Source organism: Echinops telfairi, unplaced genomic scaffold (genome assembly GCF_000313985.2).
Source record: "Echinops telfairi isolate 266 unplaced genomic scaffold, ASM31398v2 ScPeMD7_60;HRSCAF=208, whole genome shotgun sequence".
Lineage (NCBI taxonomy): Eukaryota > Metazoa > Chordata > Mammalia > Afrosoricida > Tenrecidae > Echinops > Echinops telfairi.
Window position 1 is genome coordinate 4,166,604 of NW_022103958.1, and position 25,448 is coordinate 4,192,051.

General features: G+C 42.3%; 1 protein-coding gene across 3 annotated transcripts in view; it reads right to left on the bottom strand.

The window, feature by feature from the left end:
• The window catches only part of CUNH11orf49 (chromosome unknown C11orf49 homolog), a 225,976-nt gene that overhangs the window by 81,845 nt on the left and 118,683 nt on the right, over nt 1-25,448 (bottom strand). For all 3 annotated transcript variants that reach the window (XM_045291035.1, XM_045291034.1, XM_004708346.4), the window contains exon 3: nt 24,919-25,049. In XM_045291035.1, coding sequence (XP_045146970.1) covers nt 24,919-25,049 — 131 coding nt within the window. The remainder of the gene's footprint in view (nt 1-24,918; nt 25,050-25,448) is intronic.

A 25,448-nucleotide genomic window follows, 5' to 3' on the forward strand; every position in this document is an offset into this window, starting at 1 on the left:
GTCCTCATTTTTCCCCTCCCTCCCCGCTCCCCCCTCCCTCATGAGCCCTTGATAGTTTATAAATTGGTATTTTGTCATATCTTGCCCTGTCTGACATCTCCCTTCACCCACTTTTCGGTTGTCTGTCCCCCAGGGAGGAGGTCACATAATTCCTTGTAATCGATGACGTTCACATAACGACCTGGTCTTTGGAACGTAACCATCTCAGTAAGTGAAAAGGGGGTGTACAGCTAGTATTAAGAAAATAATAAAATCATCATTCATATAAGCATTTTTATGAATTTTGCTCATTTCCTTGAATTTTCTACAGAAAAAAAATGATTTTTGGGAACTCTGTCAGGAGTAAAAGCAAGTTAAACCAAACCTACTGCTGCGAAGTTGGTTCCAACCCATAGTGACCCTACAGGGCAGACCAGACCTGTCCCATGCGGTTTCCAGTACTGTAAATCTTTACTGAGATGACTGCCACCTCTTTCTTCCACAGAGCGGTTGGTGGGTTTGAACTGCTCATCGTCTGGACAGCAGTGGAGTGCTTAACGACCGTGCTGCCAGGGCTCCTCCCCCTTTCCCTAGTGGATGTCTGAATCCACAGATACTACACAATTCTACACTGTTTGTTTCCTATGCATATTTGTACATACTATAATAAATTTTAAAATATACTTATTATTTAAGTTGTAACCATAATAATTTCAAGTTGTAACTTGGAGAGAGTAAGAAATTAATAGCAACTAATAATAAAGTAGAACAATTACTAAGTGAAGTGTTACCTGAATACTAGCACTGAGATATCAAAATAGTTGATCTGATAACCATGGGGGGTTACTAATTAGTGACTAATGGGAGGGCAGCATTTACAGCATGGACATGCTGGACAAAGGGATGATTCACATCCTGACCAGGATGGAGCAGGATGGTGTGACATTTCATCACACTACTCAGAAAAGCACATAATTTAAAACTTATGAATTGATAGCCCTGGAATTTTCCATTTAATATTTTCAGGCCACGGTTGACCACTGGTCAAGGAAATTGTGGCAAGCAAAACTGAGGATAAGTGATGAGACTACTGTATAAGGAAATTGATCTTTCATCTGTAATAAACATATTTTCTTCCTATTTGTTGTTAATCTTTTGTCCTTATTTGTGGGGAGTTTTTTATCAGACAGATTTAGTTTTTCATTTTTGTGCAATGAAATACATTCACTATGGCTTTCAGGGTTTTTTGTCAAGTCCTACTTAGCAGGGCTTTCTCCTCTGTGAAATTATGGAAATATTTTTCTGTGGTTTCTTAGAGTATGTTTATGGTTTCATGTTCACATTGAAAATTTTGATCCATCTGGAATTTGTTTTCATGTAAGGTGTGAGGAAAGAATTCAACTCTATTATTCTGCTGAAAATGGCTATCAGTTGTGCTCATTGATTTAAAATACTCCCTTTAGCAGATTAATTTCATTTCCTATTTGGATCAGTTCCTGGGCTTTTGATTATGGGGTCATTGATTTTTGCCTGTTCATGTGCCAAGAATAAGTGTCTACTGTGATGCTAAGGAGCAGATATTCTGAATCCAAAGTAGCTGGGTTCAAGTCCCAGCTCTGTCACTTACTGGCTCTGTGAATTTGGACAAGTTCATCTTAAAGGGCTGTTGTGAGGATGAAAGGAATGGTATTTAACGTGTTTAAAAGAGTGCCTAGCACATGGTCAGGGTTTTGTGCTAACTATTATTAGATCGAGTCTGGTTAGTTCCCTGCTGGTGCCTTTCTTTCACAGCATCATTTCTGGTTAGTCTTGTTTGTTTGTTTAGTGTTTCTGTAAAATCTTTCCAATCAGATTGTCTCTACAAAATGAACCCATGTCTGAAATCAACCTGTCTCACAGAAAATATAACCCCGCTGCCTCTTTTTACTGAGATCGCGTTAATCTGCAGATTAGAGAACGCAGACACATGTTATGATTTCAAGTCTTCCTTTCTAGAACATGCTATGCCACTTCATATGCCTGTCCTCTCGGCTTCTCTGCAAGTGTCTCAGAGCTTTCTTCACATCGTTCTTGCATTTCGTGTGGTTAGCAGCCCAGTGTGTAACCCACTAACTTACACCGCCAAAGTTCTTATTTCCTGCAGCTCCTTGTAGGTTCATTCCTACATGTTTTGCTATTAGAAACACAGTCTTTTTCCTTTGTTTAAAATAAAGGCTATCACTTTAAAAATAAATACCTGATTTTAATATTGTGATAGTTCGTTTTTTGTGCCAACATGGCACCTGTAAGAAGATATGGGTGGAGTTTAGCCTGCCAATCAGGTTGCAGCTGATAACCTCCTTTGGCGGTACAACCAAGATAAATGGCTCTCTGAGGGCCGGCTCCTCTTTTTCTCTCCCCTCACCACCTTCCTGCTGGCGAGCCACTCTGAGACCTGCTAGAGCTCTGGAGATGCATCCACTACCATTGGATCTGATCCACAAGACTTAGCACCCACTGGCCTGTGATCTTCCTGCATTCTATCTCATTGCATGTGGCTGCGTGAGTATGAAGAGGGAGAAATGGACTAGTATCAGACTTATGGATTTGACCTGGACTGGGTTGGGATGTTTGCTTGATATATAATTACCTATTGATATAAAGCTCTCTCTTACACATAGATGAGTGTCACTGGATTTGTTTCTTTAGTCAAACCGGCCTAACACAAATAAATTAATTTGGTCCAACAATTTGCTGAATTTTCACTATTTATAATAGAATTTAGCTCAATTATGTTGGGCTTTCCAGGTAAGTATCCATTATAATGCAAATAATTTCATTTTCTAGTTGCCCTTAAAATGTATACCCCTATTTTCTTTTCCCTACCCAGTAGAATTGAATGGCCTCTTTAGAAAAATATACGTAATGGTAGCAGATAGCAAATAGTAAAATTGTTCTTATTACTATATCTAGAATTCCTGACTATGTCATTCATCCTTCTAAGAGTTGAAAATAAAAAAGACTGAAAATTTAAATTTTAGGTTATATGCTATATGAAAAGTATATAAGAAAAAGCTTCTATGTACAAAAACAAACACTCCCCCACCCCAAACTAGGCTATTAGAAACATATTCAGCATAATCTCTGTAATGGGGGAAGATTCCTGGTGGTGCAGCAGCTAAGTTGTTAACCAACTGCTCTGTGAGGATACTCAAGACACATGCTCCACAAGAAAAGTAGTTTCTTTGAAGATTGGAAACACATAAAAAGAAACAAAACCCCTCATTTATAAGCATGTTGCTTCTTGGCTGAGTGTGACTTTGAGCTTCTATCTTGATGCTTGAACTCCCTTTCCCTAGGCTCTGACCAGTTTGTGATCTGATGCTTTATCTGCGACTATTTCTTCCATCTGGCTAGGTAGCCTACAGTGTAATCCCACAATGATGTCACTTCTTGTCTGTTCTTTTTTCATCTGAGTCCAGATGTTCTCCAGCATACTCCCACCCTCAGGCTTGTGTCTAGATATCCATGTAGCTATAGATCTTTTGGATAGATAACACTGCTGTGCTTCATTTCAGTCTACGTTTTCATAGCCCCCATCCCACAAGATCTTTGAATGACCCACAGATGGAAGTATCCCATAAGGAAATCTATTCTTTGGTACTCCTGAGCACTCACTTGAGTAAACATTTTTTTCTGAAGTTTTTGAACCCTGGGACAATCCAAGAAAACTTTACCCTAGCCGAGATGATGACTAATACAACCTTTGGAGATAGTGTTCTTGGAGGAAGTCCAGTAGCCATATTCATACTATCTAACTGCAACTGGACTCTGATGGCTACTGGGTAATCGCTTTAGCTACCCCCTCTTAACTTTGTACTGTCCTCCTCAGTACAGCTGCTCCACTCATCTGTTATTCTCAAATTTCCAAACAGAACCCAGGATCTAACCTTTAAATCTCATTTATTATTGAGATTCTCATATTTACTTGAAAAGATCAAGGCCATCTACTTTTTTCAGTCTTTCAATTTCCTGCCTTCATAGCCCTCTGCATTGTCACGTCTCCTCACTTCTTTCTCTAGCTTGGAGAAAGAAATCTTCCCCTTCTCCTAACCGGATGGACCGTTCAATCTGTGTTCTTGAGCACATGCTGGCTCAGTTTCTCTGGGGCTTTGCTCTAGCAACTCTTTCACTTGCATCTTTAATCTTCTCTTTTTCATTAGGATCCTCACCCACACACGTTTAAGTGGTTCTCTAATCTAAAAAAGTCTTTCATGAAGTCTACTCACTAGAGCTACTTTCTCTCCCTTCTCTTTCTACAGCCAAGTTTTCAGTAGAAGGGGCAATACTAATTCTCTTTCTTACCATCATCCATACAGTAAGCCCTGGCTTCCCACACAATACAAATTGTTCTCTTGGAAGCGCTGGTTAATCTCCCCACCTCCTTTTCTTAGTTCTCCATATATGTATGATTGCCCATCCTTTTCTTGACACTCGCCTCTTTGACTTCGGCAGTGTCACACTGGGCTATTTCTCTTCCTACATTTGGATTGTTTCTCATCTGATTCTTTTTCCTCCTTCTCCTCCTCTTTAAATATAAAGCATGCCCTATAATTTGTCCTTGGTTTTCCCTCTCATTACATTTTATTCCTCTAGTTTCAGCTATTGACATGATTTAATTATCATCTATATTTGTACTCGGAGCCCTGGTAGTGCAGTGGATTATGTGTTGGGCTGCTAACCTCAATGTCAGTTCAAAAGCACCAGGTGCTCTGTGGGAGAAAATGAGGCTTTCTACTCCCATAAAGTTACAATCTTGGAAACCCTTAAGGGCAGTTCTACCCCATCCTATGTGGTCATTATGAATCAGATGGATTCAACAGTGAGTTTCTTCCTCTTCTACTCTCAACCTCTTCTTTGTCTTGAAACCCTGCTGGACAAGTTCATGTTAAGGTTCACTGGCTTCTCAAATGCAATTGACCCCGTATCAGACTACAGTAGCAACTCTTTTAACCAACTCCACTTAACAAACTTAGTTTTCTGTTTTACATGTTGAATTTTGCTATTCCCTGACATTAAAATACTACTTTTTGATGAGGAGGATTTCTTTTTGATCGCCCATACACATTTCCCATGGCATTTCCAGTAGAGAAATAATTTTTAATTAGAAAATATTCAGGATTAAATTTTTTATGACTATATAGATATTATCTACAGTAAAGCCACAAGGTAAGTTATCACTGCATTTTCTTTCTCATACAATCTTTTGTTCTTCATAATTATGTATTTTTCTTGGTTTCCTTGGTTTCACTACTTTTTGCTGAAAGTATGGTTCCCTAATCCTCCAACTGAATGCAGGCTCAGTTCGACTGATTGACTGATTGATCTCCTGTCATCAATGCTCTCGAAGCCTTCTGGCCTGGAGTCTTCGTGCTCTCCTGCACACACTGTTGCCCTGGCATTCCCTTTCGTTATGATTCTAACCCCCTTCACCCCTCTCTTGTTTCTAGAGCTCATGGTTTCATTTATTTCCATTTTTGATAGAACACATCCTCCTGTAGTTTGATGAGAAAAGCTGCCTGGGAGTTAACATTTATGAGCTTTTGACCACCTAAAAACCTTTATTGCTAGCCTCACATTTGAACAATGGTCTCTTGGTGCAGAATTCTAGGCTGGAAATAAGTTTCCCTTTGAATTTTGAAAGCATTACTCTAAGGTTGTTGAGTGTCCAGTGCTGACGTCGAGAAGCCTGGTGACACTCAAATTCCTTGGCTTGCTCTTTCTGGAACTCTTTTTTATGCTTCTTGGAATGGGGAGGGGGGGGCCTCTAATTTCACTGTATTTTCTTCTCTTGTCTATTTCTTTGCCTCTTCTGAGCAATTCCCTCAACTTCCAGCCCTTCCGGCGAACTTTAAATTATTTTTAACTTCCAAGAACTCTTCCTTGTTCCTTTTTTATTGCAGGTTGTTGTTCTTTAATGAATGCAGTATCTTTCCTTTTTCCCTGGGGATTGTAATGATCATTTTCTTCTGCTCCTTGTATTGTCACTATTTCATCTGAGGGACCACCTTCCCTTCCTGTTGGTTTTATTTTGGCTTCCGCTTATCATGTTAGAGATGTTCTAGTGATTCTTGAAGGTCCATTCATGTTTAATGGATGAAAAAACTAATTATAGGAACATGGTGCACTTGATCTTGAGCTTCACGGTGGAATTCTTAAATGCTAAGATTTGTAGGGACTTCCTCTCACCTCTGTTCTGTGCCTAGTATTCTTGAGGCAAGGTTCTTCCAGTTAGTTTCTCCAGCTTTCTATGGAGATAGAGAAGGAGAGTAACCTCGATGCTTGGGAGGAGGAAGTGGTGGTCTGGGGATCTAATCACTCCTTATAAACATGTTCAATAAGTCTGGTTTTCAGCCTTCCCTCTCACCTCCAATTTCAGAGCACCCAATACCTCCAATTCTTTAGTCTTTCTAGACCTCTGGGGTCTAAATAGGTAGCTTTCCCTTTTGTAATTACTTAATCTGAAGTATTTCCCCTTGTTCAATCTGTTCCTATTTAACCATATCTCCACCAACAACAACAAAATGGTAGACATCTATCACTTCTTCTATCATCTCTCTCTTCAGTGAAAGATATATGATCTCCCTCCTCTTCCTGCTATCCCACAGCACTTGTTTGAACCACACATCCTGGCACTTGATTATACTCTATTCTCTCACCCCCAAACCATCTTTCCACCTAGATAGATTATAAGCACCTTCGTGGCCAGGCCACAGCTCCCAGTTCCACTTTGATCACTTAACAGATGCTCAAAGAAAAATTTCTGTCCTCAAAATAAAAACGCTGTATTTTTTCCTGTGCTTCTAAAAATATTAGATGCTCATTATAAAAAACGCAATATATGAAAGTGTGAAGAAAAACATAAAATCCCAGCACAAAGAGAAAACCATGCACATAAACATACATAAAGATAGAAAATTTTATTTATATAGTCTTATACCAGGCTGTTTCTGCACCTTACATAAATAAACAAAAATTAAATAAATGCAGATTCTCAGTTTGCCTAGAATTTGATCACAACATACCCTGAGATGTGCTTATAAGGAATTATTGGCCAATGAAGGTTTTGGACAATGGTATTTTCTATATTTCCATACTGCTAATTATTTTGTTATTAGATCCAGTATAATAACAACACGGTAAAATCCATTTATTCAACCTTTTTTTTTTAAGATGTTGACTATTTGATGTAAGCCAGACCTTGAATAAGTAAGTACAGAGGAGACTGGAGAAAATGTGGCCACATGACAAATGTTTTTGTGAACCACGCATGAATCCTTGTATGCTCTGTCATACATCAGTCTCGAGGTTTCAATCAGCTGCTGCGTCTTACAGTCCTCGTGCCAGGGACACAGGCAATGCTCATACTCTTCTCTGTCAATGCCACCTCCCCTTGACCTCTGAGCACTAATAACAAGAGCGAACATCCAAACCCACTGCACTGTCAAGTCCATTCGATTGATGTGACCCGTGTGCTCCATAGGGCTTTCAATGGCTGTTATTTTAAGTCATCAACTGACAGCCAGACTTGCTTTCTCAGTGCTGGTCGGTGGGTTAGTAGCAGAACACAGGCTGTTTCTGCCACCCAGGGATCCCTAATACTCTTATGATAGTGCTGGTGGCAGCGCTTACATCGTATCATTTGTTTAAATAGAATCCATATCATTGGGTTTTTTGAGTAATGTACGTTTAAAGCTCTACAGGCCTGGAATGGCTCCTGGGTAAGCTACCAAAACAGCTTGCAACACGCTCAGTTCCCTCTCATAAATTGGCAGATGGGAATTTCAAGAAGGGCTTTTCCAATCAGGGCAAGGGGAACAGAAAAGGGCAGAGAATCCTTGTCTGCAACAGATGGCTTCAAGAATTCTGTGTCCTGGGAACAACAGCCAACTGGGTGCGACTGGCAGCACGCTTGCACCAAAGTCAGAGGGCAGAGATGAAGGCGAGGAAATTAAGGAGATTCTTAAAGTGACTTCCCAGGAGCAATCTCAGACCAGCCACACCCAGTGCCCTTCATCTTAGTAAATAACTCAGCAAAACTGCAAATGGGCTCCGGCAGCCTCTGTAGGAGCCTCTCCCACAGAGCAGGGGATTTCTGCCTTGCTGCTGCTGCTGCGACATGCAACTTCCCCCACCCGGCTTGCCTGCAGGGGAACTGTGTGCTCTCCCCAAGTCACGGCATGTTTATTAGAAGATGAGCAAACAAACAGCAAAGAGCTCTGGGAGGGGTTTCCATACTTCCTGGCAGCAGCCGGAGAACAGCTGTCGGATGGTTAAACGGAGGATTTGGCCTTTTAAATAGTTTTCCAAGTGTCCATATCTGTGCCCATATCAGAGGGTTGAAGTGAGATTCCAATGGCTCCTTCCAAAACAAGCCCAAGTGATTGCAAATGGAACACATATGCGGAGCCTGTTTAACCACCATGTAGTTGGGCACTAATTTATTCACCATTATTCAGTGGGCACCTCCAACAAGCAAGGCCGGGCCTGGGGATTCAAAGGTAAACTATGCAGTCAGTCTCTGCCCCCGGGGCAGGGGGCAAGGAGCTAGCGGAGATCATCATCACAGTGACAAGAGCAAGTGGCACTGGCAGAGCAGTAATTACGTGCATGGTCATGAGTGCTCCAGTCTGCTCTCACCTCTCTTTTTCACAGCACTGAATAAAATCACATTTTCCAGTTTACAGATGAGAAGGTTAAGACTCAGAAAAAGGTTTGCCTTTGGTCACTGAGCTACACCCAGTGAAAAGGCCACTGGAACCTGGGCCACTTAACACTAAAGTTCTTCTCTTTGGCGCCTCACAAGGAAGTAAAGAACGCTTGGTATTATAAAGTCTGCGATCTCAGTGGGGAGGGCAGACTGATACAAATCCATTTATTCTTACCCCTCTGTGATCTTTCAGGAAATGGATTATGTTTGCCAATAACCAAATATAAGGTTTGATGAAATAAACACTTTGGAATGGACCTGTTGTATGCTGTCCAGTTGGTTTTGTCTTGTGTACAAAGGGGGAGGAAGTAGAAACCAAAAAGATTTTTACATGGCTGGTTGTGTGATGCAGGAGAAAGCACTTTCACCCAGAGGGAAAGGCAAAAACCAAGGTGTGCAAGGGGAAAAGCCGAAGGGGTGTTTGGGACTAGTGTCTGTGTGACAGGAGTACAGGTTATGAGTAGGGCAGCGGTGGTTGAAAAGACTGGAGTTGGATCACGAGTGACCTGAAATGCAGTCACAGGATTCACATTTCATTCGTAGGTAAGATAGAAACACTGACATTCTACACAGGGGTGCTTAGCCCAGGGCTAAAGTGGAATCACCTCTACCAAAGGTCTCATAATACACCTACTCCTCGCTTATCAGCTCTCTCCTGACCTAACATGCAGTAGCAAACACCAGAGTGTGAGGTGACAGTAACACAGGCTACCACGGTTAAGGTTATGTTCCAGTTTGGACGGGCCATGATTCCCAATAGCTGACAGCTATGAAAGAATGTAATTTAGCACTGATGTGTTGGTTGATGTAATCGCCCTCCATTCTGTGATCTGAAGTGGTCGTCCTCCATTTTTCCATAAATGAATTTTCCATAGTAATCTGATCTTTAGAACCTTAGCCACGTCCATAAACTGGATATGGAACTCAAACCACAATGCACATAAGATTCACCTGCAGAACTTTTAAATATACGCTGCTGAGACCCTGTCTAGCCCAAGAGATTCTGGTTAAAATGACTGGGGGCAGGGCCTAGGGATCACTATGTTTTAAAACTTCCCTTAATATTCTAATAAGCAACCAAGGATGAAAACAGGGCTTTTAACTAGTTCATTCCGATCTGACCTCCTCTTGAGAATTTGCCTCCTCCCATTCCAGTATTCTGAATCACAACCTAGATTTTAACATGTTCCCCAGGTGATTCTTCTCGATTCCTTTCAAAATATAGACGGATTCAGTGTATCTGGGGCAGAATGGCAATTCTCAGCCAGGGATCAAACCGGAACGAACTGGTTCAAAGCCCTCGTTGAAAATTCCTGGTATGGAGCAAGGACTGGAGCAAAGGAACACGTTACTCAATGTTTCCCAAGCTTGGGTGAGGACAGTAATCACCTGAAATGCTTGTTAAAAAAAGATTCCCAAGTCCCTTTCCAGCTGATTCTAATTCAGGAGGTTTGACATGGGATCAAGGAATCTGTATTTTTGACATCCTCCCCAAGGTGTCTAATTAGGGCCCTAAATTAGGGTCAGGTGGTGGCAGTGGTGATGGAGAGCAGGTTATGCCAAGCAAAATAAGACTGGAAAATATTAAATTTTCAACACCCTTTATGTTTGCTTTTATACGTTTCCAGCTTAAAACCCACACACAAACACACAAAATAACCAAATTTGAGTGTGGTTTATTGAATTGACATCTTAAGCCTAAGGTGGTTTTATTTTGATTCACAGTGTGTGAACTTTAACTTAGTCATTTACTTTTGTTTTAAACAGAGCCATGAGAATCCAGAAGTCCACAAGCACTTACAGAGTTCTATAAATGTTCCATTTTTTTAATGAAAACATTTAAAACCTACAAGAAAGCAACATGCACATAAAACATACTATATAGCTAATTTCACTACATGAACACCACCAGCCTGTGCTCCTGGGGTAAGTCATTTTGGGGAGCTTCTTCTGACAGCTTGATACAAGTATTTGAACATGTAAAACTACCGCCATTAGAAAGCCTTTTTCTCATCCTAGGTTTTTTTGTCTTTTAAATTCAGAGCTTTATTGACTAAGGGCTGCGATTACATTACGTCTTTACACCCAATTGGGTGAGAGTATAGATGTTGCCGAGGTCTCCTTTTACTCGTTTCGGCACGATGTGCATCTGGAAGCAGATACGAGGTAGATTTATTACTTTATAAACCACTTGATAATTACAGAGCAGAACCTTTTAAGTATTAACGCACGACCAAATAAGGTAGTAAAAATGTAATAATATTTGTACTATGACTGGAAAAGCAATGGCAAAACACCAATCTAGGGATCAGAGTAAAAGGCTACACAAGGTCGGAGAATTCACCTCCACCAGAGCCTAGGCCCGGCCGAGAGGCCTCCACGCTCCCTCTTACTTGACCCGTTCTGACACCAACCGTTCCTCTCATGACACTCTGCTTCTTGGCTGGGTTTGAGAATTCATTGCAATGGCTACCCAGAACTGAATAGGCTACTACAACTCAGGATCAATAAACAGGAAGGATACAGTCATGAGTCCTTAGCAACACCTCTCCTCAGACAACAGCTAAAGTCTCTCCCTAGTCCTCAGGCTCTCAGCCACATGATCCCTTAACTCCTGCCTGCACACCCCTGCTCAGCCTCTGTTTCATAGGGTCTGCACTGCCCCTCGGCTCTGTTTCATGGTCTCCTTGCCGTGGCCTCTGGTGAGGTGTGGCATGGCCTCTGTTGCCTCTGCCACTCAGGCAGGGGATTTCACCATGCTCTCCTGGTGGCTCCTCTTTCTTGATGGTCCCAGATCCTCTCTCGCTCTGCTTCCAAGATGGTTCTTATACAGACAAGAATGGCTTTGATGGAGGTATGGTTTTTGTCTTTCAGCAGACCATCTCCCCATGAAACAAAGGGTGGTGATTTGGTTCATATTTCTAGTACGGTGGAGACTCAGAATACATCGCACCTTAATCCTGTCCATTAACACAACAGAGAACACCTGCCAAAATGGGATTCTAATGGCAGGCACAGAAGTTAGAATTTACGGTACAGCACATAAGGGATTATGGCTAGAAGGGCTATCTATATTCACTGGCTACCTCTCATGATCATGTAAGAGACATGTCCCAAATATCATCAGCTGTTATGTTGCTGTTAAACTTATTCAAGCATTTTTCAAAAGACTATTGGATACTGCTATTACAAATTGATATAAACCATCAATTTTCTTAGGATAAGGTCTTTAAATTGTAGGCCTTCCAAAGTTATTTGCAGGAATACTAGTAGTGGCACCAGAATTTATGCTTTTGTATTAAAGGTTGCCGCTGGACATAAAACAGGTAGCCAGAACAATGCTACGTTACTCTCACTGCCATCCAGTCGATTCCAACTCAGAGATCCCATAGGGCAGGGCAGAACTTCCCCTTTCTGAAGCTACAAACCTTTACCGGAGCTGAAAGACTTATCTTTCTCCCTGGCAGTGCCTGGTGGGTTCAAACTGCTGACTTTGTGGTTAGCACCCCAACGTCTCACCCGTAAGAAATCACTGTCTTACAGTAAATCTCGCTGATACTGTAAATTAACTGAATAGCTGTTTGACGACGCTGGGTCAACACTGTCACATTTAGACTTCAACAACGAGTGGAAACAAAGTCTGGATTCACGAAGAAAAACAAAATTAATTTTCCTGTTTTAAAGCAATGTCTCAAAATATGACCTCTTTAAAAAAATTGAATATCATGGTGTTATAAGATATATGTATTTTCCTTTGAAAACATTTTAAACAAAGTAGTTGAGAAAATGGCTCGCTGATTTTTCCGATGTGATTACTATTTAAGAATGTCAGTAATTAACTCAGCAACTTCACTCAAGTGTTTACGTGAAAGGGTTAAAAGCAGGGCCAGCAGGAGCAGACACTTGTAAGCCAGTGTTCACTGCAGCAGTGTTCAGAGTAGCCAGGGGGCGAAACACAGCCGAGTGTCCATCAAGAGATGAATGAGTCAACACAATGTGGTCCATGAGCACAGGCACCAGGGGGCAATTTCCACCGTAAAAAGGAATGCATCTCGAATCTACGCTACACCATGGATGAGCCTGAAGACATCATGCTAGGTAAATTAACCAGGTACAAAAGGACAAATGTGTGATTCCATTTGTATAAAATATCTAGGACAGACAAATGCACGGAGAAGAGAGTAGATGAGTAGTTAACAGGACATGTGTGGAAGGTTGTGATAAAAGCATGCTGGAGTGTAACTTATGACAAAACGATAATAATTTATGAATTATGAAGGGTTCATGAGGGATGGGGGAGTGGGGAGGGAAGGGGAAAATGAGCAGCTGATATTAAGGGCTCAAGTAGAAGGCAAATGTTTTGAGAATGATGATGGCAACAAATGTACATATGTGCTTGACACAATGGATGTATGGATTGTGATAAGAATTGTACGAGCCCCAATAAAATGATTTAAAAAAAAAACATTAATAAAAGCATGCTGGAAATGTTGTCTGACTTGTGTGAAAGCTTAAAATAACCAAAAGGGAAAAAAGGAACAATTGAAAGATGAAAGTTATTGGTGGTAGCGGTGACGGATTTGAGGAGACATCAATTGTCAATTTTCTCCCTTTGGCATACAGTTTGAAGAAGGAAGTAAAAATGAAAGCAGAGAGAGTGAGGCACTGAGAAGGAGTGCAGGAGGCGATGGGAAGAGGAACTCAGGTTGAAGAAGTTGACTGTCTGCATCAGGTGTCCAGAAGAAAATGAGCGGCGCACGTTGGTTACAACAGGAGGAGGCTACAAGAGTGAAGAGACATGTGGAAGGACTGCTTTTAGAAAAGTACAAAAGTAACAAGTGTTATTTAATATTTCAAACAAGACAGACTCCCTACTTCTGAAGTAAGCACTGCCAACCCTCAAAATGAGTGATGACTGCCAATCAGCGACAAAATAAAGTAGAAGTTTGAGATAGTTTCACAGAGAAGTCAAATCAGCTCAAAAGCTTTATTCAAACTAAATTGTCTGTATTTTTCCTTGAGAAAACTTCATCTACCATGACCCAGTGAGGTATTTCTCTGGGCAAATCTGCTGTACAAGACCTCTTTCAGGTGTAGAAGTGCAAGGATGTCACTTTGAGGACTAAGGTACACTGTCCCAAGCCAGGGTTGTTTCATTCACCTCATAAGCAGGTGGAAATTGGACAGTGAACAAAGAAGACCAAAGATTCGATGCCTCTGGATTATGGTGTTGGTGAAGAGTACTGAATATACCATGGATTCCCAGGAGAATCAACAAATCTGTCTTGGGAGAAGTACAGCCAGAATTCTCCTCTAGAAGCAAGGATGGTGAGATTCTTGTTTCATGGACTTTGGACATATTCTCAGGAGAGACCAGTCTCTGGAAAAGGACAACATGCTTGGTAAAGTGGAGCGTCAGAGAAGAAGAGCCTTAATGAGATGGATTGATGTAGTGCAAAAAAGAGGCTCATATATAACAACAATTGCGAGGATGGGGCAGGGATTGGGTAGTGTTTCATTCTGTTGTACACAGAGAGCATCACTATGAGTCAGCACCGACTTGATGGCACCCAACAGCACCGCTGCCATGATATTTCAGGGGAAGCGCCCCAAAGTTTTACATCATCAAGTCAGATAGAAACAATTCAATTCCCCAATTCTTAGGCAGTAAATTCCATGAAAGCAAGAATTTTTGCTAATTTTTGGGATACTAGAGAAATAGTACAGATAAAGGCCTGGTGTTCTACTTCTCAACAGTCCTTGAAAACCTTATGGAGATGAATGTGGTAGAGCATCTCTGTCATCAAGTTGATTTTGACTATACAGAGGACAAAGTGATACTAACTTCTTAGACATAACCAAATACCCTAAAAGAGTAAGTCACTGGGCCTGGACCTCAGAGCCATAGTCACAGGAGGAAGGGCATAATATACTTCAAAGTCCAAAGTCAGTGGGCATAATATACTTCACAAATATTCTGCATCCTGCCTTGTTGAGCAGTGACTAGGGTCTTCAAAACCCAGGTGGAGCTATCCAAGGTGCAAAATACTGTTTTTTCCCTGTCTAGAGGAAAGAAGAGTAATGGAAACAATTAATCCACTGGCCACATAAACAACAGTCTCCTCAAGACTGAGACCATAGGAACTAGATGTTGCCCAGCTACCACTACCAATGGCTCTGAAAAGGATCCCATTAGAAGGTTTCTGGATAGAGTGGGTAAAAAAACATGGAACAAAACTCAAAATCATAAGAAAGACCAGGCTGACCTATCAAATAGAGACTAGTGGGATTCCCAAAACTATAGCCCTTAGTGACTCTTCAGGTCTGGAACTGTATACTCCCCTAGAATCAACTATTTAAGATCAACAGGGCAGCATGTACCTAACCCCAATATCAAAGTTCAGAGACTTATAAAAGAGGAGGAACAGAAACAGGAAACACTAGGAGAAAGGAGGATAAGTGTTAGATAAGTAACAAATGCATTAAAACAAAATGTGTATCAATTGTTGAATTTAAAATTAATGATCTGAAAAAAATTAAATTAATGATCTGTTCCATAAACCTTCAACTAAATTATGATACAAAGCAAGAAACCACCACCACCCCTGAAAAACACCCCACCGGTGATGTGCTCTGTAAACTTTCACCCAATTCACGATAAAAAACAACAAAAAGTAAATGGAATGGAGCATAGTCCTACTCTGATAAATACAGGCTGACATAACTTGGAATCAATTTGATGACAACAGTTTTTATTTTTAATGAAGAAAAAACAAGACCCAAACTCACTGCCATCAAGCCGATTCTGGTTCTTAGCGATCCTATAGGGCAGAGTAGAACTGTTGAGTTTCCAAGGATATAAATCTTTACAAGCACAGAAAGTCTCATCTTTCTCCTGCAGAGCCACTGATAGTCTCGAACCGCTCCTTCTTGGTAAAGAGAAACCATGGTAAATTCAAAGTAAAATACTAAAAAGGTGAAAGAAAAAAGGAGGTGGGAATAAGATGAATACTCATTCTTGATTATTTCTCCCACACCTCACATCCAATTAATCAGAATGTCCTGACATCCTGTCAAACCAACTCCTTACTTTAACAGCCCTCATCTCCCTGACTACTTCATGGTCTACCGTAATAGTGTGGGGGTCTTAAGTCTCAATGGTGTGGGGGTCTTAAGTCTCACTTGCCTCCCTATCTATTTTTTCTGCTTTTGCTAGTGTGACATACGAAGAATCATACAAACTGAGAGGGCTCCACTGACTTGGAGATAAAGTTTAAATTTCTTTTTAAGGCACCCCAAACCCTTTGTAACTTAGGGTAACTTATATTCTGGCAGTTCAGTGTTGTTAATAAGGTGGACTTTGTGAAGCCTTTTAAGTTCTGTGGTCCTGTGCCAAGTTTTTAAATTTCTCTCTCGTTTTCTTCAGGTGTTAAACGAGATAATAATCATGCCGACTGTATGTATACTGAATGGACTAAGCGAAGTAAATGCATGTAGCAGTTTGTTCAATGGCTGGCACAGAATTCGCTCAGCATTATTTTCTATTGGCTGTGATGATATTTCTTTTATGAACACCACCAGTCACAATGAACTTCTTACAGTTTCCCAAAAGAACCATGTTGTTTCAGATCATCATACTCTCAAAAATTTCCCCTTTTTAAAGAATGTACTCCTTATTTGCCTGACGGCTTTCTTATGCTCTACAACTCCAGCCTTTCCCAACTCTTACAGAAGGACCTGACCACGTCAGTATTTCTACAACCACGGGCACAGACTGAGCAGGGTTTCTGTCTGCTGCACATGGGGTCACTCTGAGCTGGAACCGACTTGACGGCACTACACACAACACTCTGTGGGAGCAAGCCTTGTCATGTATGCATTTGTCTTTCCAGCACCTCACACAGCGTGATGGAGAACATGTTTTTAAAAAAGGAAAACTAAAAGCCACCCTGTTTTCACCCTGACCTCTGGTGTTGGCCTTTTTCAGGTGCTGGATATGTAACCCAAGGGAAGTGATTGAACTTTCTGAGCCTCCCTTTCACTCTCTGTGCAAAAAGAGGTAGTAATGGTATCTACCTACCACATAGGATTGCTATGCATTAGGAGATAATCAATGTAGGGAGCACTTCATAAATGCTAACACTATCATTTTCATTTTTAGTTCAGAATCCTATTTTCATGTCTATAAATTCCATTTGGATCTTTTTAATAGCTTCTATTTCTCTATCACATTAATGTTTTCTTTTACATATATGAGCCTATTTAGGTGGTTTAAAATACGTGCTTTAAGGTGCTTGTTAGCCAATTCTATCATCACTGTCAGTTCTAACCCTGTATTTCTATTTATTGCCTTTTTTCCCCCTGGTTATGAGTCATACTTTCCTGTTTGTATTTCTGGTAGCTTTTAATTAAACACAAGATTTTATGAATCATATGTTGTTGAGTGCATGATCTTGTTAAATTTCTTTAAAATATACTATGGAATTTTGTTCTGGTATGCAGTTGCCTGTGTTTCATTGACTATGCAAAGGCATTTTGGGCTGTGTGGATCCTAAGAAATTATAAAGAATAAAAATTTCAAAACTCTTAAACTATGCTCAAGAGACTTTTGTATGTAAATCAAAAGGCAGTACTTAAACAACAGAACAAGGAGATCCTGTGTGGTTTAACATCAGGAATGGTTTGCATCCATCAGGGTTATATCTTTTCACTAAATTAATCTGTATGCTGGGAAAACTGGAAGCTGGATATGTGCAGGATTGGAAGAAGGTTTCTTAAAACCGCGGGGCATGCAAATGACACCACCTTATTTGATGAAAGTGAAGAGGCCTTGATCCAAGACCATCACCTTCGGTATGGATTATATCTCAACAGAAAGAAAACAAAACTCCTCAGAAGTAGACCGATAAACATGATAAATGGAGAAAAGAGCAACAACTTCATTTTAGTTGAATCTACAATCAATGCTTATGGAAGCATCGATCAGAAAATCAAACAATGTATAATATTGGGTAATCTACTGCAAAAGATCTCTTGAAAGTGTTAACAAGCAAAGATGCTACTTTCAAGACTAAGATGCATCTGACCTGAGCTGATACACATGTGACAGCTGGACAGTGAATAAGGATGACCTGAGAAGAACTAATGCCTTTGAATTAAGAAATTGGCAAAGAATACTGGATATACAATGGTCTGCCAGAAAACAAATCTGCTTTAGAAGTAAAGATATGGAATGTGCAGCATGCTCACTTCCCCTTCCTTGGGTCTCAGGAGCCCCAGTAATCTGGGCCTCAGGTGCAGGAGGCTGCTCTGAGAGCCCCTGGGGTTGGGGCCTCCCGGGCTGCATTGGCTCCTAGCTCTCCACCTCGCCAAGACCTGCACCCAGGGGCGAGGACTCTTGGGCTCCTGCCATTGCCGGTGGCGTCCAGCTGCAAACTTTCTGCCTGCATCTATCTCCTCATCTCTCCAGACGCCTCAGGCCAAAGCCCTGGTGGTATGCTGTGTTAGTCTGGATAACCTAGAGAAAGAAATTCATAAACATGCATATGTATATGAGAGAGAGATGTATATACAAGAGCAATTGTACATTAAGAAAACATCCCAATGCAGTCCAGTCCAAGGCCATAAGTCTGATATTAGCCCATATGCCTGATACTAATCTATAAAGTCCTCTTCAGACTCACAAAACACACACAATGAAGCCAAATGCAGGAAGCCAAATACAAGCCAGTGGGTAGAAAGTCATTCGGTCCAGTGGCATTGTAAGCATCTCAGCGCTGGCAGGGGTCTCTCTGTGGTTTCTACGGCTTCAGAGGTCTGGTTGCATCCATGTGGCTTGTCTGACTCAGGGCACTAGGGTAGTTCCATGTGTCTTGTCAGCTGCAATGTCTCCCAGGGTGTCAGCAGAGAGAGAAGTGTCTCCTGCCTCCAAGGAGGAAGAACCAGATTTCCTAGAATTCTCAGGAGAAGGCCATACCCACACAGAGGCCTCATTGCCTATGATCTGACTGACAGGCTAGACTATGTCCCTCAATTATTAATTCTCAAATTGACAAATGATTATATAACTACCACATATGCCTATGGACACGCTGGGCCCTGGGTCCCCTACCGCCCTGGCCCTACCTTTCCGCCTGCAGACCAAGGTTTCTGGCTACCTGCTGGGGCGGCCAGCAGATGGTGGAGCTTGGAGCACCTGGAGGTCGACAAGAGCCTTGCAGCTCCTGCTGTCCAAGCAGCCCCTCTTCAGTCCTGGGGTTCGCTGCACTGTACTCACGCCCAGCCGCCAAGCCCTGCCTGGCCCGGGCCGCTGGCCCCAACTGGACCTGGACATCCTTAGCAGCCTCATCAACTTTTGTGACAGTCTTTGGCTCCTGATGAGGCCAACACCCTCAACCACCACCACCCACTGCCCCCGGCTGGGTAGACAGACCTTGACACAGCCTCCTAGCGACTATTCCACAGCATTCCTCAGCACAGCTTTGGTCCGCAAAGTGGACATGCGCCCAGCACTGGGCCAGGCAGCTCTGAGAGGGCCTGCTCTTGCTGGAGCTCTGACACTGCTGAGGACCGAGCCCTCCACCACTTCCCCTATGGCATGTCGGTCGGAGAACGCAACACCCAATGTTGCGGCATGCCCGGGAGAGCTCTGACCAGGCTTTTGCCACAGGACAGATCTTCGGCCTGTCCTCGATGCATTCCTGCTCCCACTGAACTTGGTACCCAGGCAACGGCCCAGAGGCAGGACCAGCATCCATCTGACAAGGGCTGCCCTTGTGCTGAGTTGACTCTTGACCTTGGACCACCCCTGCCCCTTACAATAAGAGTTTATTTTCTTTTTTGGACCTGTCTGTATCTCTGCTCAGTTGGTCTTCTGGGGCTGGATCTGGGGCACTTAGCCTTCCCTACCAAGAGCGAGGGGGCATGGCATCACACTGTGCCCATCTGCCCACCAGATCTGTTTCCTTCTTCCTTCCTTGACCTCTGTCATTGCCCAGTGACTTCCTCTTCCTTACCCACTGGGTCCTGGCTCCCTAGGAGCTCATCTGGAGTGGGGGCAGTGAGGAGTGACCTGTCTACTGTTCTCCAGGGTCCTTGGCAGCTTGGCCTAGGTGGGTAGACTGGAGGATGGACTGGCTCGGAATGGGCACTGTTCTGACTTCCCTCCCTTTGGTTAAGAGACACCGATGATAGTTTTTATCAAGAAAAAAAAAAAAAGAAGTAAAGATATTCAGATTTCATCTCACGAACTTTGGACATGCTATCAAAAGAGACCAGTCTCTGGAGAAGAACATCATGCTTGGTAAAATAGAGGGTTAGAAAAAAAGAGGGAGACCCTGAACACATTAGACTGACACAGTGGCTGCAACACGGTGCTCAAAGGAACAATTGTGAGGATGGCACATGACCAAGCAGTATTTCATTCTATGGTACACATGATATGGTCGCCCCAATTAAAAACTGACTTGATGGCACTTAATAACAGCACATAGTGACACGTAGCAAAGTTACTTGTAGATCAGTTCTAGGGCTGTCCAATGTTTGAAAACAGTTGTTTCTGGGAGTTTGTCAGAGTTTCCAGTTGTTTATAGAAGGAAGGCAATTCCCTTAGCCAGGTACTTCTTCGCAGGCAGATGAAGAGCCCAACCACTTTTTGATTAAAGGAAATATTTAGTTGTAAAGCTGATAAAAGCACAAAGCTCCAAAGTAAATTTTAATTGAAAATATATTCTGGGCAAAAGGCTCTTATGAACCAATATTACTAAACAGAAGTAAAGATTTATTTCAAAGGAATTTCAGCTCTTTGCCAGACTTAGAAAATTCAGCTTAATTTTTATTTCTTCTTCCCATTGGAAGAAACACCCAAGTGCGAAGCTGAACCTTCCAGGCTGATTGCGGTACAACTAAATAGATCCCGTTTATTCGAAGCAGTCTAGAGTTGTCTCACTAGTCAGGAGTTCATTTTTTTTAGCCTTCAGGAGGCTATCAGAAATTCAAACAGGACAATTAGCACCATATGGTCCCCAGACAAGTGGGATGCCATCACATCCCTGTACTTGTTAAAACAGGGATAAAATGTTTCTTGCCAGAGGGGACCAGGGCCCTTCGTTTTCTACAGGTGGCTTCATTTTCAGGCCTGTGATGCTGGCACTCGGCTCTTCTCTTGCTGCCTCCCAGAAGAGCTGGCTTTCCCTTGATCATGGAAACGATGTACATGATGTTCTAAGGAAGTTATCCACAGGAGAACAATAGTAGCAGTTGCACCGAGTGAGTCTGGTCCTTGGCACTCTAATTGGAAAAATGGGGTTTAATAAATCTTTTCCTTTGGAATCTGGCCTCCGAGAGATTTTACTCATTCTGAATTAAAGGTGGGGACTGACACATTCTGGGACTGAAAGATGCTATGGGGTTCCTGGAAGGAACTGAGAATATATTAAAAGTCTGTGACCAGAGATTTAAGCTCACCTAGATATGAATATTGCCTGTGGGCTTAAGAAACCAGAGGCTGTGTGGTTAAGAAACATAACCATAAATATCAGACATAAAATCTAGGTCTTGCTTATGGCACAGGGAGAAAGCTGAGGGGAGGGGGTGTCTGGGGCTGCATTCCTTCCACAGATGGATGAATCACTGGCAGCTGCTATTCCGAGATAAAGAAACCCACATCTGCTTAGAGTCCAAATGCTACATGGATCCCTTGTGATAGTAAATATATTCTTGAAGAGGCTTCCCTTCTAAATCAGAAGAATTAGGGAGAGCTGAATGCCGGTTTTCCATAGCTGTCGTCACATGCGGTGGCAAAGAAACCAGAGTCGGTCTCTAATTGTATGCACTCATCTTTAACCTGTATAGAGGACGCTCACTAAATATTTAATGACTGATTAAACCTGGGGCCAGCAGAATTTGATAAACTAGTACAGCCTTTCCACGCACACCCACAGCTCCCAGTTTTGTTTACTTAGAGACCGATGATAAGAGTTTTTCTGAGTTCATTTAAAATCGAGTCCCCATTAGTTGTCACCTCTTAGTGGATATATTCTGTTAAGGAAATGAAGCTATTCTTGGTACACTAAGAACTTTTTGCACACTGTGTAATGCAATGATCTCTGTCACAGAAGCAGTGACTGAGGTAGAAATAAAAGAAACAGCATATTGAATATTGTCCTGGTAAATCTGGGTTCTACTGCAACTCACTGTACAACCATTGCTTGAGCTAGTCACACACTTGCTCTTTGTATAAGATGGGGGCAAGAAAACCTTCCCTATCTATTTCATAGGATAGCTGAAATGACTCCATGAGGCATGAGACAGAATGATTTTTAGGGGGAAAAATTCACTAGCAACGTATAAACTATAGCATTGATTAGAACATAGTGGACAGTCTTGCACATTTAAAGAAAGCAGGCACATGGTAAACTTAACAGAAATATTTGCTGATGAAGGAACAAACCATTTAGGCTGTCCTCTCCTTTAAAGTAGAGTCACTATAGACAGTCCCAATACTTACTGCAAGGACATGGTAAGATGACAGGAATAAGCACAAGCCCATGAAAACATAAATGGAAGAAGGGTTTGATGTAGGGATTCTAAATCTGAAAATTTTGGAGCAATTTTATCTATTTTGATATTCAGAATGGAAGGATTATTTTCGTTGCTACTTCATTACTGCAATTTTGCTACTGTTATGAATCGGGCAACCCCTGTGAAAGGGTCATTCAATCCCCAATGGGGTTGCAACCTACAGGTTGAGAACTGCTGCTCTAGAGCCATTTTCTACAAGGACCTCCCAATAGGAGTCACCAAGATGAGGTCTCAATAAAGCCATGTTTAGTCAGAGCTTTAAAATTTTTTTTGTATTTCATTGTGGCTTGGGTGAAAGTTTGCAGAGCAAATTTGTTTCCCATTCAACAAGTTATACCCAATTTATTTCATAGTATCAGTTGTAATCTTCTCTGTGTAACAGTACTCTTTCCACACAGGGTTTGTCTTAATATTTTCCTTGGAATCTATTTCTAAGGTGACAGACCAACACTCTACACATACATGAGTGACTTGCATTGTCCAAAAGTAAAACATGGCTCTTTTCTTAAGGATTTTATGGTGCTTTGAAAATCTTAGTAAACTATTTCACTTCCCCAAATCCCCCACCCCCCAAATCAGACCTCTATTTCTAGTGCTTAATGAAGCTTTAACATTCAGAACAAGAAACTTCAACTTTTCAAACACTCAACACATATCATTTCTCCTAATAAATCTCTTTTCCTGTCACATGCCAAATCCAATCACTGAATCCTGTAGATTTGGTCTCTGGAAGTGCCTCTCCTGTCTCCACTGGTAAGGCCCGAGTTTTGGCTCCTTTATCACTCACCTTAACTATTGCCTAGAGTCTTTAAACTCTGTTACCTGCTTCTTGTCTGGCCCTCTAAGGTCAAAGCCATCTTCTTCAACGCTGCCTTTAGTTTAGAGTGAGCTCCTAGAACTCAGACCATGACATGATTCTCCTTTCTCAGATCCTTTGAGCAACACCTACAGAATAAAATCCCTCTTCTTTATTATGACAAAAAGTGGTCTTTCATGACTTGCGTTTTTGCTCCTTTATAGGCTCAGTTCTCCTAAAGTGCTTTATAAACTCCATGCTCTATCCCGGTGTGTCTCCCAAAGTGGACGATGCCACCCCCTGGTGGGTGCAATCCAGGGGGGCTGCAAAAGCAGGTGCCTACTTGTTATCCTTGATTATGGGCTAGAGCACAAATGTTTTTCATTGACAAAGGGATGCTGATAACTTCTTTTCTGAAAAGAGGCCAAAAAAAGTTGGAGCACCTATGCACTAGTTATTCTGGGCTACTGTATCCTAACTATTCTAGGGTCTTTTATGCTTCGACGGGGCATAGCACACAGTAATCTCACCACCAAGAAAGACCTTCTCTCCTTTATCCACATGGACAATGCCTGTTGTTACTTCTCACCTTACATCAGTGGTTCTCAACCTTCCTTATGCCGCCACCCTTTCATACAGTTCCTCATGTGGTGGTGACTCCCCAACCATAACATTATTTCCGTTGCTATTTGAGTTAGTTAATTGTGCCAGCCTGGCCGATAATCACATGTGGGGCTGGTTGAAAGGCGGAGGGATAAATGGGTGGTGAAGCCTCACCTTTCTAGTTCTCGGATCTCTTGCTTTGTGATGGTTGCATCGGGTGCAGCTGCCTTAGCAGTTCCCTGCTTCAGCTTGCAAGATGGATTTCCTACAAGACATCCCCAAGGAGAAGCCGCATGGATCTATCCCGATGCAGCCCTGGGTGCTGGAGCAGCCATGTGGAGACCCCTGCCAGTGCTGAGATGCTTACACGTTCACTGACTCAGCTTTCCTCCTGCAGTCGGCATTATTGCCTCTGTTTTGTGAGGTGGAGGACTTTGTGGACTGGTGTTGGGTATGGGTTAATGTTGGACTTGTGGGCTTGGGCAGCATTGGGTTGGGATGTTTTCGTGATGCACGTTTTCTTTGCATAAAACTCTCTCTTATACATGAGTTGCTGTGGATTTGTTTCTCCAAAGTACCTAGACTAATACACTACTTCATCACTCTAATTTTGCTACTGTGATGAATCGGGCGACCCCTGTGAAAGGATCATTCAACCCCCAAAGGGGTCGTGACCCACAGGTCGAGAACCACTGCCTTAGATTAAACAGCTGGATTTGAGGAAGACCTTTTCTAATGCACTTCTCTCCCCCTTTCCAACACCAGAGCCCCATTCTTCTTCTGAAGAAGGAGCTTCCTTCTTTGGGTTTTCACCGTGTCTGGTATTGACCTCATGGTATTGTCTAATTTGCCGAGAGCCAGGGCTCTGGAGCTACACTGCCCGAGTGTGAAGCTAGCTGACTGACTTACTGTGAGACCTTACCAGCTCCCGTAGCCTTGCTGATGCTCAGTTTCATAAGTCATAAGATGGAGACTACACTCTGCACAGAAAGCTGCGGCGGCGAGGAGGGAGGGAGTATACCTCAAGCAGCGGCTCTTGGCAATAATAGTGGTGATGCTGGTGGCAGTAGGAATCGGGAGGTAGTAGCTCTAACAGAACATGGATGGGAGTGCCTCAAAAGGGAGGTCTTCCCAGAGCCCTGGACCGCCTGCACCCCACCAGTACTTAAAGGAAGAAGACGGCAGACTCACAAAGTTTGGGGAGACTTACCTCCATTTTTGCCCACGGTCCGGAAGCACCTCCAGAAGGCCCGTAAGAAGGACGCCCTGTTGTGGGGGGTGGCTTGGACAAAGCTGAATTCCCGAAAGAGGATATGAGTTCCTTGACACACACTGTTAAAACTGCAATGAGAGAAATCAAGAAATCGCCATTAGCTCAATCGTTCCAGAAGGTTGGAATCAGAAGGAAAAGAAAAAGGGGAGGAGTGCTTTCCCCTCAATGTACCACGGAACCATCCATTAGACAAAGTCCGTGTGAGCAGGTCTCTTCACACATCTCTTCCCCACCTCCTACGCACACACACACTGAGACTGGTTCACCAGTCACTGGAGCACTTTAGTGAGAGGGAATTTTCTAGTCTTTACTGGATGTGTCTTTTTTGGACAATACAGGGAGAAGGAAAGCTGTGAAAGCTTCATGGAAAAATTCCTTCTCTTTCTTTTCCATTTTCCATGAGCGTTTTAAAGCCCCTTGTACTACTGCCTTCAGATTTACATTTCCTCCAAATTGTTCTTTCTTTA